General features: G+C 38.8%; 1 protein-coding gene across 1 annotated transcript in view; it reads right to left on the reverse strand.

Annotated features, from left to right (window-relative positions):
• Window positions 1-21,466, reverse strand: part of LOC132401844 (exostosin-1-like) — a 143,271-nt gene that overhangs the window by 54,874 nt on the left and 66,931 nt on the right. Inside the window, exon 2 of the mRNA XM_059984112.1 lies at window positions 135-228. Within this exon, the coding sequence (XP_059840095.1) occupies window positions 135-228 (94 nt within the window). The remainder of the gene's footprint in view (window positions 1-134; window positions 229-21,466) is intronic.

Genomic DNA, 21,466 nt, shown 5'->3' on the forward strand with positions numbered 1-21,466 from the left:
AGAACCAAGTGCACAATTCAGATATATCTACATTATAAAACACAATTGTACCAAATTGATGTTTATAATGTACACAAATAGCTACAAACTTTTAATTTTACTTTAAAAAAAAGCACAGCACAACATCATTTTACCTGCAAAGCCTCCAGGAATCGGAAAGACCCTAGTCTACGACCCCTTGGAACCAAACAGAAGGTGGAATTGTGCAATATCTCACGATAATCATACCTAGGAAAGAATAATTTAAAAGTTTATAAAACTTATCCAGATGACTTCAAATCAAAGAAGTTGAAACATTTTTAAAATTCTTATTGAATGTTGCATACCAGTCTTTTACTGCCCATTACAGGAAAGTTACTATCATGGCTAGAGCATTGGTTGATTGGTAGGAGGCAGCTTGTGGGAATAAAAGGATCTTTTGCTGGTTGGCTGCCAGTGACTAGTGGTGTTCTGCCGGAATTGGTGTTGGCTTCTTTTTATGCTGTATATCAGTGATTTAAGTGGTGCAATAGATGGCTTCCTTGTCAGGTTTTCAGGTGATACAAAGATTGGTGGAGGGTTCTGGTAGCATTGAGGAAACAGGTACGCTGCAGAAGGATTTAGATTAGGAGAATGGGCAAGAAAGTGTCAAATGAAATACAATGTTGGAAAATGCACGGTCATGCAGTTTGGTAAGAGAAATAAATGTGCAGGCTATTTTCTAAACAGGGAGAAAATCCAAAAATCTGAGACACGGAGGGACAGAGCAGGTCAACTTGCAGGAAGTGTCAGTGGTGAGGAAGGTCAGCATTCATTTCAAGAGGTCTAGGATACAAGAGCAGGGATGTGATGCTGAGGCTTTACAAGTCACTGGTGAGACCTCATGTTGAGTATTATGAACAGTTTTGGGTTCTTCATCCAAGAAAAGATGCGCTGGGATTGGAGAGGGTTCAGAGGAAGTTCACAAGGATCATTCCGGAAATGAGTGGGTTATTATACGAGGAATGTTTGATAGCTCAGGGTCTGTACTTGCTGGATTTTAGAAGGGTGAGGAAGGATCTCACTGAAATATTTCAAATGGTGAAAGGCCTAGACAGAGTAGATGTAGAAAGGATGCTTCCCATGGTGGGGGAGTCTAGGACAAGATGGTACAGCCTCAGGATAGAAGGACGTTCATTTAAAACAGTGACGTAGCAAAATTTCTTTAGCCAGAGGGTGGTGAATTTGTGGAATTTTTTTTTACCACAGGCAGCTGTGGAGACCTGGTCATTAAGCAGAGCTTGATAGGCTCTTGTTTGGACATGGCATCAAAGGTTATAGGGAGTGGGGCTGATGAGGGGAAGAAAGGACCAGCCATGATTGAAAGGTGGAGCAGGCTTGATAGGCCAAACTGCCTAATTCTGCTCCTATGAATCATGGTCTTATTCCTAGCTCCCCAAATAACTTGATAGGCGAGTAGTTATTCTCGTCCAAAAATGACTAATTATCTGCAAACAAGGCAAGTATGATATTTTCTCCCTTAGAAGAACATTATGAAGCCAGAATTGGTGTCTTTTTCTATATTTTGTTTAAAATCAAGGATGAGTTGATAGGAATATAGTAGACACATAAGGACCAGGACATTTTGGCCCAATTAAGTGGCTGCCCTAATGGTAATAGCTAAAAAGGTATAAATAAAAGATAAACTACTGCTTAACTGAGTGACAAAGGGTCTTGGCCCAAAACATTGACAGTGCTTCTCCCTATAGATGCTGCCTGGCCTGCTGTGTTCCAACAGCATTTTGTGTCTGTTGCTTGGATTTCTAGCATCTGCAGATTTCCTCGTGTTTGCTGTTTAACTGAGTCACAGGTTATGTTTTTAAGTGACTACATCCTCCAAATTTTCAATTTCATATTCAGGACAATTGTGGATATCTTCAAATTCTTTGTAGTTCCTAACTTGAAGTAATGAAATCATTTCATTTTCACTCTTGGCATTTCTGGCATCTCCAAACCTGAATGTTTGAAACCGCAGTGAACAAAGAGGTTCTGAAATGTTTTCCAGCTTATTTCTCGCCATCAGTGACAAAAATCACTGTTTTTTTGAACACAGACGATATTTAAAATTGTTCACTTGAAGCATGGTGTAGTGTCAAACAGCCATGCAAGTGGAGGCGACTGACGGCATAGTGTCCCAAAGATATGAAGGAAATGCAGTTATTTTCAATTAGTTTTGTTTTTTAAGAGTTGCCCCAAATAAACAGCTGCCTCAATTAATCAGGGGTCCAACTAACTGGAACCCACTGTACTCAGAGAAATCTTTAAACTTTCCCTCATCGAAAGAGGTTCCGACCTGCTTGTAATAGCCACTAGCATCCTGGTGCCAAAGAAAAATAAGGCCGTGTGCTTTAACGACTATCCCCTGTTGGTCAAGACATGCATCATAATTGGTCATGGCATACATCGTGACCAGCCGCTCTCAGAGAACCTTGACCTATACCTACCACTGACCAAATTTGAGCATTTAAACTCATTTCTAACCCAAGTCTACAACTATGAACTCCTTTGCAAATGGATCCAGTACTTTCAAACAAGAGACTGCAATCAGTAAGGATAGGCACACAACACCTTCTCCATTAGTGCTGAGGTGGGAGTTGAAAGCTTCAAATTCCTAGGTATAAATGTTTGTTCTGAATCAACCACATGGACACAATGGCCAAGAAAGTACACCAAAACCTCAGTCCTGCTGAAGGGTCTCGGCTTGAAACATCGATGGTCCATTTTTCCATAGATGCTGCCTGGCCTGCTGAGTTCCTTCATTTTGTGCACTGCATGAAATTGCAGAATACAACCTAGACCATCTTGTAAACCAATTTCCCTCCAATGACTCTGCACTACCTCCAAGACATAGTCAACATAATCAAGGACTCCTCCCATGCTAGTCACATTCTCTTCTCCCCTCTCCCATCAAGCAGAAGTTCAAATACCCTGAGAAACCACCAGTCTCAAGGACAGATATTATCCCACTGTTATTACTCTTCAATGGAGCATTCCTATGCTAAAAGATGAACCCTTGATCAATCATTAAGGACACCGCTGTAGCTTTTGCATTATATTTGTTTACCAACATTGCACCTTATTCACAACAGCAATACTATTTTCTGCACGGTTTCTTCTTTTTACTATAGGAATGATATCTGTAGATGGTATGCAAAAAAAAGCTTTTCACTGTATCTCAGTACATGTGATAATGAAACAGTACCAATAATGTGAATTAAAACACAAAAGCTGCTATTTGAAATTAATTTTCTTAAATTACTTCAGGCTTGGGTCACATATCATCAGAACAGATCAGAAGTATAGTGATCTTTAACATTAGCTCCTTGAGTAATTGAGTAATACTGTGATCTCCAAAATTCAGCCAACAAGTCTACACAATGAATAGCCAAGCAGTATGGAACAAGGTGTCAGCTCAATTTTCCATCTGTGCTAAATTAGCATGTTGCTACAGGAGTGGTAGAGATGTGATATGTCTGTCACAGAAGAAAAGGTCACCGTCCATAGCACATGACATTTATGCATTAGTTACATCAAGGGATGGACAGGCAAAAGTTTATTACAACTTTTTAGATTAAACATCATGATCACCCATGACATAGGACATGGCACATAATGATGACAACGACTGATGTCAACTGCTGGTTGGTCTAAGTAAATTATAAAATTCAGTAAATTTCTGAGTTTCTCACACAGGCAGTAATTGTATTCTGGAAAAAAAAGCAAACACTTCAAAGACTCCCTTTTAACTTATCTGCCTAGTTGGTTCAGTCTTGTTATTCCTGACCTACAAAAGCTTCCATATCTCAGATACAAGAAGTTGCTTTGGGAGTAGATGATATCCTGCTTCTACTAACAACAGTGGTGTTATCAGCAAATATATAGAATAGCTCTAAGTAAACTTATTACCATATGACAACCATGAGATTCACTTTCTTGGGACATACTCAAAAAATCTAAAGAATAATAATGAATAAAGAATAAAGAAAGAAATAATAAGCAATATTAAAAACATGAGATGAAGAGTCCATTGGTTGTGAGAACATTTCAATGATTCAGCAATTAAAGTTGAGTGAAGTTATCTCCTTTCGTTCAAGAGCCTGGTGGATGAGGGGTAATAACTTCCTGAACCTAATGGCGTGCATCCAGAGGCTCTGGTACCCTCTTCTTGATGGCAGCAGTGAGAAGACAGCATGTGCTAGGTGGTGTGGGGGTCCCTGATAATGATGTTGCTTTACTGCACCATCATGTAAGATGTGCTCATATGGTTGGGAGGGCTTTACCCGTGATGGACTGGATTTTCCATTCAAGGGCATTGGTGTAGAGTGTAGGTTATGTGTGTAGAGTGAAAAGAGCAGAGGACTGAGCATGTATCCTTGAAGTGCACCTGTGTTGAATGCCAGTGAGGATATGTTATTATTACCCACACTGACTGTGGTCTCCTACACAGTTGCAGAGGGAGGTACAAAGACCAGGTTTTGAAGCCTGATTATTAGTGAGGGGATAATGGTGGTGGTGGTGGTGGCCTCTTGTTAAATAATAGCAGTGGGTCATGTTGTCAACACTGATAAAACAGCTAAATGATAGAAAACATCTCATAGGAATGCACCCCAATTATAGAAGTCAACAGGCAAAGGGACAATGGCTTTACAGAAACTATTTTCTGTAAAACAAAAATATATAATTGCTGTACTGCATGTTTTATATATATATGTATAAAATAAAACATGCAGTACAGCAATTTTTTTTAAACAGTTGTACAATGAAACACTGGTTATGAAGCATCAGTTATTGCATAATATAAATAAGTCCAATGTCACACTACCTGATAGACCACCGGCATAGATGCAAATTAAGTTTAATAATGCTGCAGGAGTAATTTTTTGCATGGTGGTATCTAGGTTCTGTTTTCCCTCACAGCATGCTCCCCAGTGAATGGAATGCTTTAGGATCTGGTTTGAAAGTTCAGAGATGCTTGCATTCATGGGCTAATTGCATTCTATGAAGTGATTAAAACAAACTTGGCTGTTAATTTTGGACAGAGGTGCATGCCATTGCAGATTACCAACTTCATTTGCAACACAGGCTGGCCTCACTATAACTTTTGTCAGCAAAACGGAATGCAGAGAATGAACAGAGCCAATACTTGGGAATGGGGGAGGGTAGAAGGTGACTGGAGGAGAGAGAAAAATCTGCTTGGAACTTTAATGGCATTACAGACCTGGACAACTCTCCAGATTGTTAGAGGATTATTCAGACTTGTGACTGAGTACTTAAAAAAATTTGATTTCCAAGGTGAAAGTCACCAAATCTTGAATTAAGCAAATAATCTAATTTACTTTCAGCAGCCTAAGTTTAAACTCTGCTTGTACTGAGACCTTCTAAATCAATCAATAATCAAATGGTTAGAATTTCTTCAAGAACAGGCTAATTGCAAGTGTTCAATTTGTCAACATTACCTGAAAAAAATTAACAAAGAAGGTTTATATGAGATTGTGTTGGCTGAATCCATTTGCTACCACTTTCAAAATGCTGATGGAACGCAACAGGCCTGGCAGCATCTATAAGGAGAAGCACTGTCAACGTTTCGGGCCGAGACCCTGCTGTGTTCCACCGGCATTTTGTGTGTGTTGTTTGAATTTCCAGCATCTGCAGATTTCCTCGTGTTTGCTACCGCTTTCGATTGAAATTGTTTAGAGTCATAGAAAAGTACTCCACAGTAACAAGCCCTACCTAGTCCATGCTGAAACCATTTAAACTGCCTTCTTCCAATGACCTGTCCTGGGACGATAGCCCTCCACATCCCTACCATTCATGTTCCAATGCAAACCTCTTAAACGATGAAATTAAGCTTGCATGCAGCACTTGCACTAATAGCTCATTCCATACTCTCACCACCCCAAGTGAAAATTTCCACTCACATTCCCCCTAAACCTTTCGCCATTCATCCTTAACCCATGACCATGACCTCTGGTTGTAGTCCCATGCAATCTCAGTGGAAAATGTCTGTTTGCATTTACCTCATCTATACTCCTTATAATTTTGCATACATCTAACAAATCTCCTCTCAATCTTCTCTGTCCCAAGGAATAAAATCCTAATTTTCAGCTGAAGTTTTTAGTTTGTGTTTGATAATTTACATCAAACCAAACAGATTGACAGCAGTGATTGACAGCCTTAAGGAATATTAAGAAACCTCAGCACACAAAGTCCAAGGATGCCTGAAAATAGCAGTGCAGTTAGATACGATGCAGCAGAAGGCATATGAGATGCATGACTTCGTTAGCCAGGACAGAAAATATAAGAGTAAGGATATTGTGGTACAATTTGCTGGCTACTAAGAAAGGTCGTTTCTGTCAAATCCTCCAAAAACAGCTGGAGGTCAAGGTGCCAAGGCACACAGCCTTGAAAGTATATAGAGTGGGTATAAGGTGGCCTTTCATTCCCATCCCAATTTACGTTTACCAAGGATGTCTGGAAAGGGAAACAGAATTGTCAAGGTTCACACAAGTAGCTAAATAACACAGGGCTATGAGCTATCTGCAGGGACATGCAACTGCTCTTTCTCAACCTGGTGAAAGATGCAATTTGGTCTGTCTGACAGCTCCGCCTTCCAGTGAAAAGAGCTATATATAAACATGAACTTTGCAAACAGAGACTCTCAAAGACCCAGGTCCACATGTTCAGGGTCTCAATAAATCTTGTTTGTTCCAGAAATCCTCTATGGTTTTAAGGCTACTGCACACCAAAAAGCTGGAACTTGAATAAAAATTCTTGACATGTTCATGGAATGTATGAGAAATAAAACTGATGTCATCCAGAAATAATTTAAGTCTTCTGGGTAACTGAAATGATTTGTACTATGACGTACAGGCAAGCTGGATGAACTCAGCAGGTCGGGCAGCATCCGTTGAAATGGGCAGTCAACATATTGGGCCGAAACATTGACTGCTCATTTCAACGGATGCTACCCAACCTGTTGAGTTCATCCAGCTTGTTTGTACATCTTGATTTGACCAAAGCACCTGCAGTATACTTTGTATTTATGATTTGTACTATGAATTGTGCCATAACTCTACAATATTTGCAATAATACAAATAAGGACCATTTCTACTGAAATGCATGCCACAAATTCCCAGCACAGTATTCTTTTTAACACTGCAGGCTCTTAAAAGTATCAAATCAGTTTACTAGAGAAACACATTCAGAGCTTAAATAGATGTTCCTCAACTTTATGATACAGCAATTCATTTACTTGAAGAAAATTCAGCTCTTTAACAAAACACAGCCAACGGCATCAGCAGAGAACTTCCTCCAGCAGCAAACATGGGAATATCCTCATTATGCACATATTTTTAAAGATCAATAAATCTTTGCTTTCGAACTGATCCCCTTCCAAATGTTATTGTTTTGCTACAGTGTACAGATTCCATATTGCACCACATGAAACACCAACTACAGGCCGCTTGAAGACAGTCACTGGTAGTATAGGAAAATAATACTTGTATAAGATGGAATGTTCACTCGGTGGAAGACAAGCTGGAGTGCATTTGTCTGCAGCTGCCACTAGCACGAGATGAGGAAATGTGCTTGTTCTTGCAGAAATGTGGCTTCAGGACAATGTCGCACATACCATCAATCTGGTGACCACGCCACTCAAGGATGTGCTTTTTTTAAATGACTATGATTTTCTGCTATCATAACACTATGTGTGCTATATATGCTGTGTGCTACGGTTGGTACTGTGTCCTGCAGCTTGGCACCTTGAAGGAATGCTGTTTCGTTTGGCTGCATTAATGAGTATGGTTGAATGACAAACAAACAAACTTGAAATAGAAAAAAAACTGCATATGCTGGAAATCTGAAATAAAAACAATATGCTGGAACCACTCAGCGGATCAGGCAGCATCCTTGGAAAGAGAAACGGAGTTAACAGAAAATTTCTGGCAAAGGATCTCTGACCTGAAATGTAAACATTCTCTATTTCCACAAATGCTGCCTGATCAGCTGAGTGCACCAGCATCATTTTATTTCACACCAAACACTATTTTAATATAATTTTGGTAAAGCTAGTATTATCAGTTCATTAATACACGTCATGTCCAGGAGCCCTCATTTGGTAAGGCTGCAGATACGTTTCCACAATACTAATAGTGAAATTCTAGGATTTTTAACAATCGTGAAAGAGAAACATTTCCAAGATAGGATAATGAACAACGGAGTCAAACTTGCATTCTTTTGCTCCACAGCTGCAGCTTGGACTGCTGAGTAATTGCAGATACTCCGCATATATTTGCAATGAGTGTATCCAGCGTATCTCAGATCTATCCTCTTTTCCTTTAATTTCACCTCCTCCAGACGAATCAGCGCGAGATATACCAGCTAGCTGAATAGAGTCGCAGCAACTCAATGTCAGTAAGACCAAAGAGCTGATTGTGGACTTCAGAAAGGGTAAGATGAGGGAACACAAACCAATCCTCATAGCGGGATCAGAAGAGGAGAGAGTGAACAATTTCAAGTTTCTGGGTGTCAAGATCTCTGAGGATCTAACCTGGTTCCAACATATCGGTGCATCTAGAAAGAAGGCAAGTCAGCAGCTATATTACATCAGGAGTTTGAGGATATTTGGTTTGTCACCTAAAACACTCGAAAACTTCTACAGATGTACTGCCGAGAGCATTCTGATAGTCTACCTTACTGTCTGATTTGGGTTGGGGCTATTGCACAGGATCGAAAGAAGCTACAGAAAGTTGTAAGATTAATCAGCTCCACCTTGGGTACTAGCCTCTGTAGCATCCAAGTAGTGCCTCAGAAAGGCAGCGTCCATTATTACGGACCCCAATCATCCAGGACATGCCCTCTTTTCATTGTTACCATCAAGGAGGTACCGAAGCCTGAAGATACGCACTCAGTGATTCAGGAACAGCTTCTTCCCCTTTGCTATATAGTTTCTAAATGGACATTGAACCCATGAACATTACCTTTTTTAAAAATCATTTCTGCTTTTGCACTATATTTTATTGAACCATTTAATATACACATATACTTACTGTAATTAATCTTTCTCTATATTTATCAAGTATTGCATTGTACTGCTGCTGCTCAGTTAACAAATTTCATGACATATGCTGGTGATATTAAACCTGATTTTGAAGTAACAAGCTTTAACCACCCACACTCAGCCAGCATGAATGCCACCCATTTAATTCAGTCTCTCCTACTTCAGATATTCCATGAAATACTCTTCACTCTTCCTTTTGCCTATTTTCTATTTTTTAATGCCAATTAGTATTAGATAAGCTTTACCATAAATATTCTGCAAATTGCATGAAATTGACAACCCCTTGGAAGCCAATCATCTACTACTGCCAACTTGATTTGGCAAAATATGTTTCCCAATGAATGGCATGAAGCCCAAGTAGAGTCTACACATTCAAATGAATTTCATGCTTGGAACTAAGGTCATGTACATTCACAAGAGAAATCAAAAGACAGATGATCCAATTCAGGAAGGGGTTCCCAACCTGGGGTCCACAGCCCATTGGTTAATGGCATAAAAAAGGTTGGTTACAGCTTATCTAAATGGAGAGGGGCTGCAAACTAAAGCACAAATGGATCAAGGTGTTAATACCGCATGAATCATAAAAAAACAACAGACAGGTCCAACAAGTAGTTAAGGGAACTGTATTTTGTCCCAAGATTGGAGTTTAAAAATACAAAGGTATATTTTTTGCAATTGTATGGACAGCACAACCTCAAAATAAAGGGACATCCCTTCAGAACAGAGATTTAGTGGTGAATTTGTGGATGCCAAGTCATTGGGTATATTCAAAGTGGAGGTTGACAGGTCCTTGATTAATACAAGTGTCAAAGCTTACAGGAAGAAGGCAGGAGAACGTGTTGAGAGGAATAATAAATCAGCTATACTGGAATGGCAGAGTCGATGGGCCAGATGGTCTAATCATGTTTTTATGTCAATGATCTCAATGTACAGGAGATACGAATCCTGCAAATGATTATGACCCCCTTATATAAAAAAAAACACTAACATTACAAAAACCATAAAGGAGATTCACCAGGCTACCTAGTGAAATGAGAGAGTTGCCCTACTTAGAGACACTAGGTAGCTCGGGTATGTATTCCTTGGAACTTAGATGCTGGGTTGCCTACAGGGTCCCAAGGAGGATTGACAGGGCAGTTGTTGGGACCTTTTCACCAATGGGAAAGCTACAAACAAGGGGACATTCCTTCAAAGTGACAGTCATTTAAGACTGAGGTATGTAGAAGTGGCTTCTTGCAGTGGATGGTAAACTTCTGCCTCAGTGGGTGGTGGAAACTGGATTATTAGAAATACTTATAGCAGTGGAAGACAAATAAGGAGAAATGGTACAGAAGAGTCAAGCCGGGCAAAGATTGAACATGACCCACTAAAATGGAGGGCGGGGGCAGGAGAGAGAAATTGAAGAGCAACATGGCCAACCCTGCCAGCTATTTTCTTGTGTTTACTCAATACACAATGGAACACTTAGTTATTCAGTTGGGCTTAGGCAGCATGGTACCATTGGAGCTAAATGCTTTACAGTGCCAGCAGTCCAGGTTCAGTTCCACCGCTCTAAGAAGTTTGTACATTCTCCCCGTGACCATGTGAGTTTACTCTCGGTGCTCTGGTTTTCTCCCACATTCCAAAGATGTATGGGTTAGGGTTAGTAGTTGTGGGCATGCCAAGTTAATGCAGGAAGAGTGCTGCCCCTAGCATATGCTCAGATTGCATTGGTCACTGATGCAAAACAACACACCTCAATGTATGTTTTGAGTACACGACAAATAAAACTAATATTTAATTTAAAAGAATAATTGCAATATTTTACTGGAACAAATTCAAATGAACATACTCTAAAGTCCTCAAACAAGCCTCACGATTAAAGGTTTAGAATGAATGACAAATCAAAACAGGATGTTCAGTATTGCATGTCTGTAACAATTCAGTAACATTTCACATCTTGCGGCTCACTTAGAGACGATGCAAAGGATAATGAAAGTTGGATTCCACTGCCAACTAAATTTGTAATGGCTCTGCTTTGCATGCATGTGACTGATGTTACACATGATTTATATACAACTATTCTTTATATTTATCTGAAAAAATTACTTTTCCTCAATAGGAAGCTCAAAGTTCGAAGTAAATTTATTATCAAAGTACGTACACGTCACAAAGTACTATCCTGAGATTAATTTTCTTGCAGGCATTTACAGTAGATACAAAGAAATACAACAAAATCAATGAAAAACTACACAAAAACAGATAGACAACCAATGTGCAAATGTGGTAAAATACGCAAATACAAGTAAATAAGTCACAAGTGAAAATAACATTGAGAATACAAGTTGTAGAGTCCTTGAAAGAGAATCCATAGTTTGTGGAGACAATTCAGTGTTGAGAAGAGTGAAGTTATCCACACTGGTTCAAGAGCATGATGGTAGAGGGATAATAACTGTTCCTGAACCTGGTGGCATGGGTCCTAAGGCTCCTGTAGCACCTTCTTAATGGTAGCAGCGAGAACAGAGCATGGCCTGGGCGGTGGTGATCCTTAATGACAGATGCTGCTTTCTTCAAGGACTTCCACCATCCAAGCCATGCTTAGAGTTCATAAACTAAATAAATAGTTTTCTGAATAGACAGCATTTTATCCTTTATAATAAGAGTATATGCTGCAGAAAAAATACCACTTCTCTCTTTCCATCTAGAGGTGCAGTGCTGTTAATACTTTCTTGTAACAAAGTGGTAGACCACATTATTCATGGAGCCTCAGTATAAACTATTTGATGAAACAATTCACCATTACCTCCAACCAGGAATGAAATGAAAGCAGGACTCCAGATTTCTACTTTTGTTATAAATCACCTGTTTCTCTTTTGCTTTTTAAAAGATGTTAAAAAAATTACAATGTGCAATTATGTAGTAAAAAGAGAAGCTTTTACCTGAAATGATGGCAGGGAAGAGAAAGGAAGAGGAAATCTCAGTTTTCATTTCACATTGAATGTGAAATATCTTAGCTATACAAAAAGTCTTGGCAACCTGTGACAACTAAGCAAGGTTTTACAAAATAATTGCAATTGCATTCAGAAGTACCAGCACTGAGTACAGGCAATGCCAATTGGTCACTAACTGGTCACTAACAGTTTCTAACTAGCGTCAGTCATTTGCACTTGTGTGGTGTTAGACACTATACCTTGCTTAGAGCAAACAGTTTTTAAGTAGCGTTAGTTGCGTGTGCTTGTGTTGTTATGTTAATCATTTGGGTTGATGGATACCAAATTAAGGAGTGATTTTTTTTGACACTACTTCAGGTAGGAAGGCAAAGAAGGCATCATCTGCATTGTGTCTTCATGGATTTTGTTCATTTATAGTCAAAAGAACATAGTAGTACAAACAGTATGAATTTCTTTGTTGATAACTATTAGGAGCTAATACACAGTTCTATAGTACTGTAGAAGTATTAGTAGGCTTCTAATTTGTTCTGTATTTCATATAAATATATCATTTGTTACTCAGTTAAATGGTAGTTTGTCTTTTTTTTACCCCTTTTTAACTATTTCTTTGAAATTTTGGCTAATTAGGGTAGCTGCTTAATTGGATTAAAATGTATTGGTCCTAATGTGTCCCAATTAACTGCAATCTACTGTACTGTACATCAGATATTTGAATTTGGTTTCACAGGAGCTCAATTGTATGTTAGAAAAGGGAGGGCGTTTATAAAATGGGAATTCTATTTGCCTGGTTGGTGCAGATTAAGCTGACTGAAATCTTAGAATACACACCTTGAATAAATGATTTGTGCACAATCGATCAAGACTCCATACTGACAAATATCAACTGAGAACATAATGAAGTGCTTGTCAAAAATACAAGAGAAGTTCCTACATATTACAGTTCCTAAAAAATAATCCTAGTCACCATAATGCAAAGTTGTAACATCTATAAATACATTACGAAAAGTAGGGCTCAAAAAATGTTTATGCCCTTATCACACCCTACAGCTCCTGACAAATTCTGAAAGGAAATTTTATTTAGCATTTCAAATTTTTGTGTAGTCATTTGTGAATTATGTATGGCCTATTTTCATTACCCAAACAATGGTAAAAGCGAGGGTTGCATGTAATTGTAGGCTCAGCAGTAGCAAAGTGCAAAGATTTCCATGCAACTAACCACAGATGCATTTTCACCTACCTTCCACTAGCAGCAAGGCCTGAAGCAAAACCATTGACGTGTGCTAGTTTTATGAACTGTATCCCAAAATTCAAAGCAAGTTTATTATCAAACTAGGTATGTCACCATACACTACCTTGACATTCATTTTCTTGTAGGCATTCACAGTAAAAAGTACAATAGAATCAATGAAAAAAATAAAAACAAAGACTGACAACCAATGTGCTAAAGACAAACTGTGTGCTAATACAAAAATAAAACAATAACTATAATAATAGTAAATAAATAATACTGAAAGTGTGAATTGTAGAGTCCTCGAAAGTGAGTCTATAGCTTGCATTGAGGTGAAGTTATATCAGAAAGAAAATAACATAGAATCAAAAGAAAGAAATCCTCTAATAAATTTGAGGATAACAGCATGTCCGTAATCTTGGATTGTCAATCAGCAGGTCCTGCAGTAAATGCTCAGTATGCTATGCTTTATGCTGGGAAGGTAAAATGAGTATTATTTAAATGCACTCCACGGATGAGTGCTTTAATCAGCTCAAGGTTCTCCAGTTGACAAATACATTACATCAGGCCATTCTTTACAATCAGTAAATTAAAAACATTGTAACTCCTGTGGTAAACTAATTCCGGGCATGGAGGTTTTAATTATGTATTGAGAAATGTTATTAGATAAATCAATTACTCTCAATGTTTTATCATGTAAATTATTTCAAATTTCACCTAAATGATCAACGTTATGACTCCAAAGTCTGGGGGTAAATTTCAAATGAAGTTGAGTTCGGCATCTTCGGAGATCTAACAAAGATACCAGGTGTTACTTTATGTACGTATATAGCATATCAGCTTTATGTTTATTTTCTGCACTCGCTCAAGAGTTTTCCCTGTTTTCTTAAACTAGACAGATAGAAAACTCCAATCTCCATGCAGGGGTGGTTGAAGAAAGTTTTATTATTTACCAACATGTTATAGTTCGCAAGGAGCTGGTGTAAAAAGACCGTACGTACTTCTCAGTGTTCTAATGAAAGGCAGATTTAAATATCGATTGAAATTTCTTTAACTATAACAAGTACTTCTAACGAATGAATGAATAATTATATAAGCGATTATATAATGGCCAGTCTGATGGCGGAGGGTAATTGCTTAATGCAATAATGAGCAATCAACAGCTATGAACCCACAAACAAGCACTGAGATCTAGTAATTCGAAATAAAGTAACAATTCAAATCTGGAAAGACAACACTTTATGTATACAAACTAACCTTATGTATTATATTTAGCTTTTTAAAAATCATCTTCCTTATACAGACTTATTTCTGTGCTGCATTGGATCTGGAGTAACAATCATTTCATTCTCCTTTACACTTGTAAACTGATGAATGACAATAAACTATCTTGAACCTTCAATAGCTTTAGATGAAGCAAAAATTAACTTAACCATTAAAACACAAGATTAAGATGTCGTTTCTCACTGTAAACCTCAATAAGAATAGTACAAATTTCTCAAGATACTAAAATAACAATTAATATTAAGATGGGACAAATACCCAACTAAAAGATTGTAACATTTTGCAATTAAATGATTTAAAAAAAATTGTACTATTTTGGTTCCCTTTTGGCAAGTATTGCCTTAGCCACGTGGAAAGACAAGACTTCAACTGCTACTGAGTAGTGAGTATCTGTGATAGGCTTGCAAGACTGGTTTCCTCCAGGACAAGATGTTTGAGAGGATAGGATAGGATGATTTGGCATTAAGATATCAGATGGCGGGATTACTGGGATCAAAATTAACAGTGCACTGCTTTTTAGAGAAAGGCTCAGATTTACAACCCAAATCACTTCAGGGCTACTTGTGTGAAAGGTACTAGTTTAACCATGCATGGGCAAACACTGCTCTTTCTGTTATGTACATGAAGACAAATGTTAAAATTTACTAGCAGCCTTGTATATCTACCAAATTAATAAAAACTTCCTTATTTAAAAATGCAGGGAATTCTCTCTTGTGGTTTGTGCATGAAAGCTAAAGATTGCATGCAATTTATCAGCCAGAAGGCTCAGAGCATTTCTTTCATATCACGTAGCTCAAATAGCTACTACTTTACAACTTAAATTTTAACCATTAACTCAATGTAAATTTTATACTTGCAGTTTTCAGCAACTCTATTTTATCACAAAAACAACTATTTTATTTAGTATTTCATTAGAAGCCATAAAAAGGTTGAACTTTCAAAATTTCTGTTCACCCATTGTATTGCACCATTTGACTCTCTATAAAGTCCAAGTCTTGGAAAATCACAGGATACATTTAACTGACTTCATCTATTGATTTTACGATTAGGATGACACAAGGGTTAGGAGTAACCAAATGTGCATGGGACTGTTACCTGTTTTAACTAAAGTTAAATATTTCACCTCAGCAGAACTCACGCACACTTATAGATCTATATAGATGTCTAAGAGCGCTTATTCTGTAAGTGGAATTTATCTTCATAAATTATGTGGAAGATTTCCTCAACAATTTGGAGCCTGTGATCTACGTATTGGTCCTGTATTTTTGGGCCTATTGAGTGATCTAGCACTTTGCTGTCTTCGAGCGTTCTGTGGCACATGCAGCCTCAAGGACAAGAAGCCTGGAAATGGGGAGTGAGCCCATGATTTGACTATTTCTCACCAATCTTGCCAATTAAAGTGCCATGGAAGGTTGAAATCACCGAGGTGAGTGCAAAAAGCAAGGGGGTGCTCGGTGCTATTTATCAGCCTCTCACTCACTGCTCCTGGAGGAGGATCCCTGCATTTGGATGCTATCTCTCTCCCTCAACACTGTCAGAGGATGGTGCTGGCATTCCAGGTCTTGGGCAAGGTTTAATTGATGTGGCTTGTGGATTGAACTTTGTAGTTCACATTATGATGTGTTCCTGGTCACTCCTTTTTTTGCTGCTATTTTGGGCTATTTTGAATTGAGGTGGCCTGCAGATAACGAAATCTGAGCTGAATCGAATATACCTGGACTCTGAATATATCTGTTTTTTTTTCTGTGTTGTTCTTATCGCCATTTGCATTTTTTTCAGCGTGCGGGGGAGGGGCTTGACATTTTCTCTGAACCGGTTCCATGGTGTTTCTTTGTTTCACGGCTGTCTGTGAGGAAGATGAATCTCAAGGTTGTATACTGAAAATGCACTGACAATAAATGTACTTCCAATCTTTGAACTTTGAAAACAGGGTATTTGCAGTGTTCTTCCCATCCCCATATAAATTCTTTCATGCATCGCAATTATGGACAACACATCAGGCAAAGGTGCCTCAGGCTAGCCAGGTATCAAAACAATACTTACAAACAGAAAAGGCTATAAAGTGGTGGATACAGCCCAGTTCATCAAAAGCCGAGCCCTCGCTACATTGAGAAAATGTATGTGAACTGCCATAAGAAAACATCCATCAAGGAACCTCAACCATCTAGGCCATGCCCTCTTCTCACTACCACCATTGGGCAAGAGGTACAGAAACCTTAAGCCCCACATCACCAGGTTCAAGAACAGTTATTACCCTATAGCAATCAGGCTCCTGATCTGGCTTGGATAACTTCACTTACTGCAACTCTGAACTGATATATACAACCTACAGATTCACTTTCAAGGGATCTTTATAAGTCATGCTCTCTATTTTTTTTATTTGCACAGTTTGTCTTCTGCAATTTGGTTGTTTGTCGGTCTTTGTTTGTTTATGCATAGTTTTCCATTAATTCTGTTTTTCCTGAAAATACCTGCAAGAAAATGAATTTCAAGGTAGCATATGGCAACATACGCAGTTTGATAATAAATTTACTTTAACTGCCTAAACTTTGGGAACACAGGAAATGGGCAAAAGGAATCTATGGTCAACCTTACCATGCATCTGATGCTGTCTGTTAGAGGCATCTGTAGTACGCCAATAGCTTTCTCAGTAATATATACAGTTGTAAGATGGATTAAGTTGGGTTGACCCTTGGGATGTTGGTCTTTTGAATGCCACCAACAATGCTTAAGATCTCCAAGCAGCCAGGTAAGAGAAGTAGTATCTAGTCTTCCGCGACAAGATGAAGATATGACAGCAATCAAAAACATTGTGCACACCTGCAAACTTGGAGAAGAAGTACTTGCAACTGAACTACTCCTGGATAACCTTGGAGATAGATCACTGCAGTATGATTCTAACCTAAGGTTCCCTATGAGGTGGCTATGGAGGTAAGTAGTGGTATAGTTGGGCCGCAAGGCAGCATAGCGATTAGCGCAGCACTTTAGACAACCCAGTAGTGAAATCAGGGCTTGATACGATCTGCTGTAAGGAGTTTGTCACTCCTTTTTTTGCTGCTATTTTGGGCAGCCACTCTGGTTTCCTCCCACATTCCAAAGACATAGGGTTAATGAGTTGTGGCACGCGATATTGGTACAGGAAGCCTGGTGAATCTTGCGAGCTGCTCAGCACAATCCTCGCTGATTTGAGTTGATACAAATTATGCGTTTTGATGTACGTGTGATAAATAAAGCTAATCTAATTGTTAAAGATGGATTGTTGCAATATGATTCCACTCAAGGTTTAGAATGAGGTGGATATGGATATAGATAATGGGCTACTTAGCATCACGTATACTTTCTGGAATGTTTCCCACAGACCGTGAGGCAGCAGGCATAAACTCACTGGTTGAAATGAGATATAAAGGGGAGAAAAGAACTATTAGCCTGACTTCAAGAATAGGGTAAATACTGGAATCCATGATTAACAGAATTATACAGCCTTGAGATTCATCTCCTTACAGGCAGCCACAAAACAAAGAAATGCAATAGAAATCATTTAAAGTAGAACATCAAACACCCAATGTGCAGGAAAAAAACAATAAAAGTAAGTAACATTCAGAACTGAAGCTCAGGAAAAGTGATTCCATAAGCACAAAGCCAGTCATCACTGCAGCTAAACCAGGCCACAGCTTCAGTTCAGCGAGTAAACTTCACAGAGCAGAAAGCTGAATGCTAGCCTGTCCTGTGCCTCAGGCCCTGACACCCTAACTCTTTCAACCTGCCTTAGTGCTTAAATCAGCGGGTCTTTTCTCTCTCTCAGACCCAGGCCCTGCCGCTTCAATACATTTTTGAGCCCAGGACCTGCCATCTGTTCTCAACCTTTCCAATTCAGCCTGGCACTTAAATTGATCAATCCTCAGCTTGTTCCTTGTATTCAGGCCTGGGCACTGCTGCCTCATCTCTAAATCCACTCCAGCAGCTAAACACTGGCTTGTTGCCCGCACTAGTCCGGGCACTGTTGCTTTAATTCAGTCCATGCACGGCATGTCGCAACTGTCCTGCACCTTCAGGAGTTCAGTTCACACTGCAAAAATACCAGGTTGTAAAGGCGGTTCAAAAGCTCGACTATGAAAGGGAAGTTACAGGCTATTGATTAAATTGATTGTATTTGAGAAAAAGTGTGATGAATAAAGCAATTGATAGCTGTTTTTGCTACCATTGCTGCTGTGCTTCACCAGTGACATCTTAAACCTGAAAATTTTATAATAGACTCTAACAAGTATGGCAGACTGCTGCAGTAACAAACGAAGCCCACACCAGATGGGTAATTTAAGTCATATTGCATTTGCTAGGGGTAAATCTAGCTAACAAAATTTAAATGCAATTTCTCCAGCTGGATTGAATTCGATGACATTTAGAGAAATGGAGTCACAGGGATAGACTGGGTATCTTGATATCCAATACTCCATTTTTGATTCAATCAACTGAAAAAATGCAGTTTTGGTGAAGAACTTCACAATCGCTTTACAAAATGATCTAATTTTATTTTACCCAAACTTACCATCAGATATTTCTTCAGGTTGGTTTCTATTTGAAATTTCTATTCTATTTCTGTTCTGCTATATCCAAGATTCTAAAAACGCTTTTTCTATATTGTTTTATATTGTGTTGGAAAATACCCACCCAATGTTAATTAGCTGCTTTATTTCTCCCATTATTTCACTGCATTTATATTCAAATTTAACCCTAGTCCATTGGCCATAAATAATGGACAAATGAGATTCAATTTTGCATACAATATATTTGTGACTGTACATTGGATCAAGACAACAGAAGGATGTCCTTTGGAAGAGTGATGAGGAGCCCTAACTCTGCTCTTATCTCTTATGGAATTTCATTAGCCACAGGGTGGTGAATCTGTGGAATGCATTGCCACTGATGGCTGTGGAGGCCAAGTCATTGGTTATATTTAAAGCGGATGTTGATAGGTTCTTGATTATTCAGGACATCAAAGGTTACGGGGAGAAGGCAGAAGAATGGGGTTGAGATATAATATATCAGCCACGATGGAATAGCGGAACAGATGAGATGGGCTGAATGGCCTAATTCTGCTCCTGCGCCCTGAAGGCCATAATCATAAAGGTTGTATGCAACAGCAGCCAACCCACTTCGAAACAATTCTCACACAGGCATCTTCAGAACTGTAGTGGAAGCAAGTTATCCTTAATTTCAAGAAAATAATGAAAAGACTTTTATCTTTGTTTTGTGCAAATGTTTAATTCAAAGCTTTAATATGTTTTGGGAGCATCCTTCTGGCAAAGTGCCACATAAAAATTTACACTTTTCTTTCCTTTTGAATAAACCTACTTTTGAGTATTTAACGGTTAGTTCAGACCGGGCGTGTGGACGGCTCCATTTGCATGCTATAAGACTCTATGGTTCAATCCACATTTCAGAACCAGATCTAGACTTGAAATGTTCCTTCAAACACTACATAATGCAATTTTGCAGTTGCCATAATGGGATTTAACCTTTTGTTGCTGGATGATTCCAAATCTCTGGAATTACAGGTATGCTACCATGTGCATAAACAAGCTTCACCACACACATAATCTTAATACATACACAGAATCTGATAAAATGTCAAATATGCATTTATAGAAAGACACAGCATGAAAACAGGCCTTTTGGCCCACATTACCATCAATCACCCATTCTAGTTCATCTGCGTTAATCCTATTTTCATTCTCTCCATATTCTCATCAGTTCCCCCAGATTCTACCACTTGTGTGTAAATGCCTCAGATTTACACTCAACAGTGATTTACAGTGGCCAATTGAACTAGGAAACTTGAGCTAGCAAAGGAAGCCTACTCAGTCACAGGGAAAATGCAGACAACACCCAGGGTCAGGATTGAGCATGGCTCTCTGCTGCTGCTGCATGGCAGCCACTCCTGCTAGCTATTCCACTGTGCCAGTAAGCCTCTAAACTAAATTCTGAGAACTGACCAATGGACTTGGTCACATTTGTATACAAAAAATTTACAATACAGGATAAATAATACCACTGCATGACTACTGTCACCTTTTCGTATCCTGGAATTTGCCAACCGTAATGCACTGAAAAGAAATTCATTGAATAAGCAAAATAACATGAGCAAGATCCATAGATATCAAAGAGATAGAGAAGTCATTCACAAAGATAGGAGCAGAAGGTGGATTAGAGGAGGCACATATGTACAGACAGAACAGGGACAGCAGGCTCGGCAAGTCATATGGAGGAACAAATACATAGGTTCATGACCTATTTCTTTTTCTACACTCAGTGACCACTTTGTTAGATACATCCTGTTATTAATAAAGTGGCCATTGAGCGTACGTTCGTTATTTTCTGCTGTAGCCTATTCATTTCAAGATTCGATGTATTGTGCCTTCAGAGATGCTCTTCTGTACACCACTGTTGTAACACTTAGTTTTGCTGTCAGCTTGTAACAGTCTGGCCATTCTCCTATGACCCCTCTCATTAACAAGGTGTTTTTGCTCACAGAACTGCTGCTCAATGAATGTGTTTGTTTTTCTCACCATTCTCTGTAAACTCCACAGTGACTGCTGTGCATGAAAATCCCAGATCAGCAGTTTCTGAGATACTCAAAGTACTCCATCTGGCACCAACAATCATTCCAGGGTAAAAGTCACTTAAATCACATTTCCACAGGACCATATGATCAAGGAGCAGAATTACACCATTTGGCCCATCAAGTCTGCCCTACTACTTCATCATGGTTGATCCATTTACCTTCTCATTCCCAATCTGCCTTCTCTCCATATCCCTTCATGCCCTCAATCAAGAATCTATCAACCTCTGCCTTAAACATACATGTTAAAGACTTGGCTTCCACAGCTGGCTGTGGCAACAAATTCTGCAGATTCACCACTCTCTGCCTAAAGAAGAATTTCATCCCAATT

The sequence above is a fragment of the Hypanus sabinus genome, chromosome 1, assembly GCF_030144855.1.
Source record: "Hypanus sabinus isolate sHypSab1 chromosome 1, sHypSab1.hap1, whole genome shotgun sequence".
Taxonomy (NCBI): Eukaryota; Metazoa; Chordata; class Chondrichthyes; order Myliobatiformes; family Dasyatidae; genus Hypanus; species Hypanus sabinus.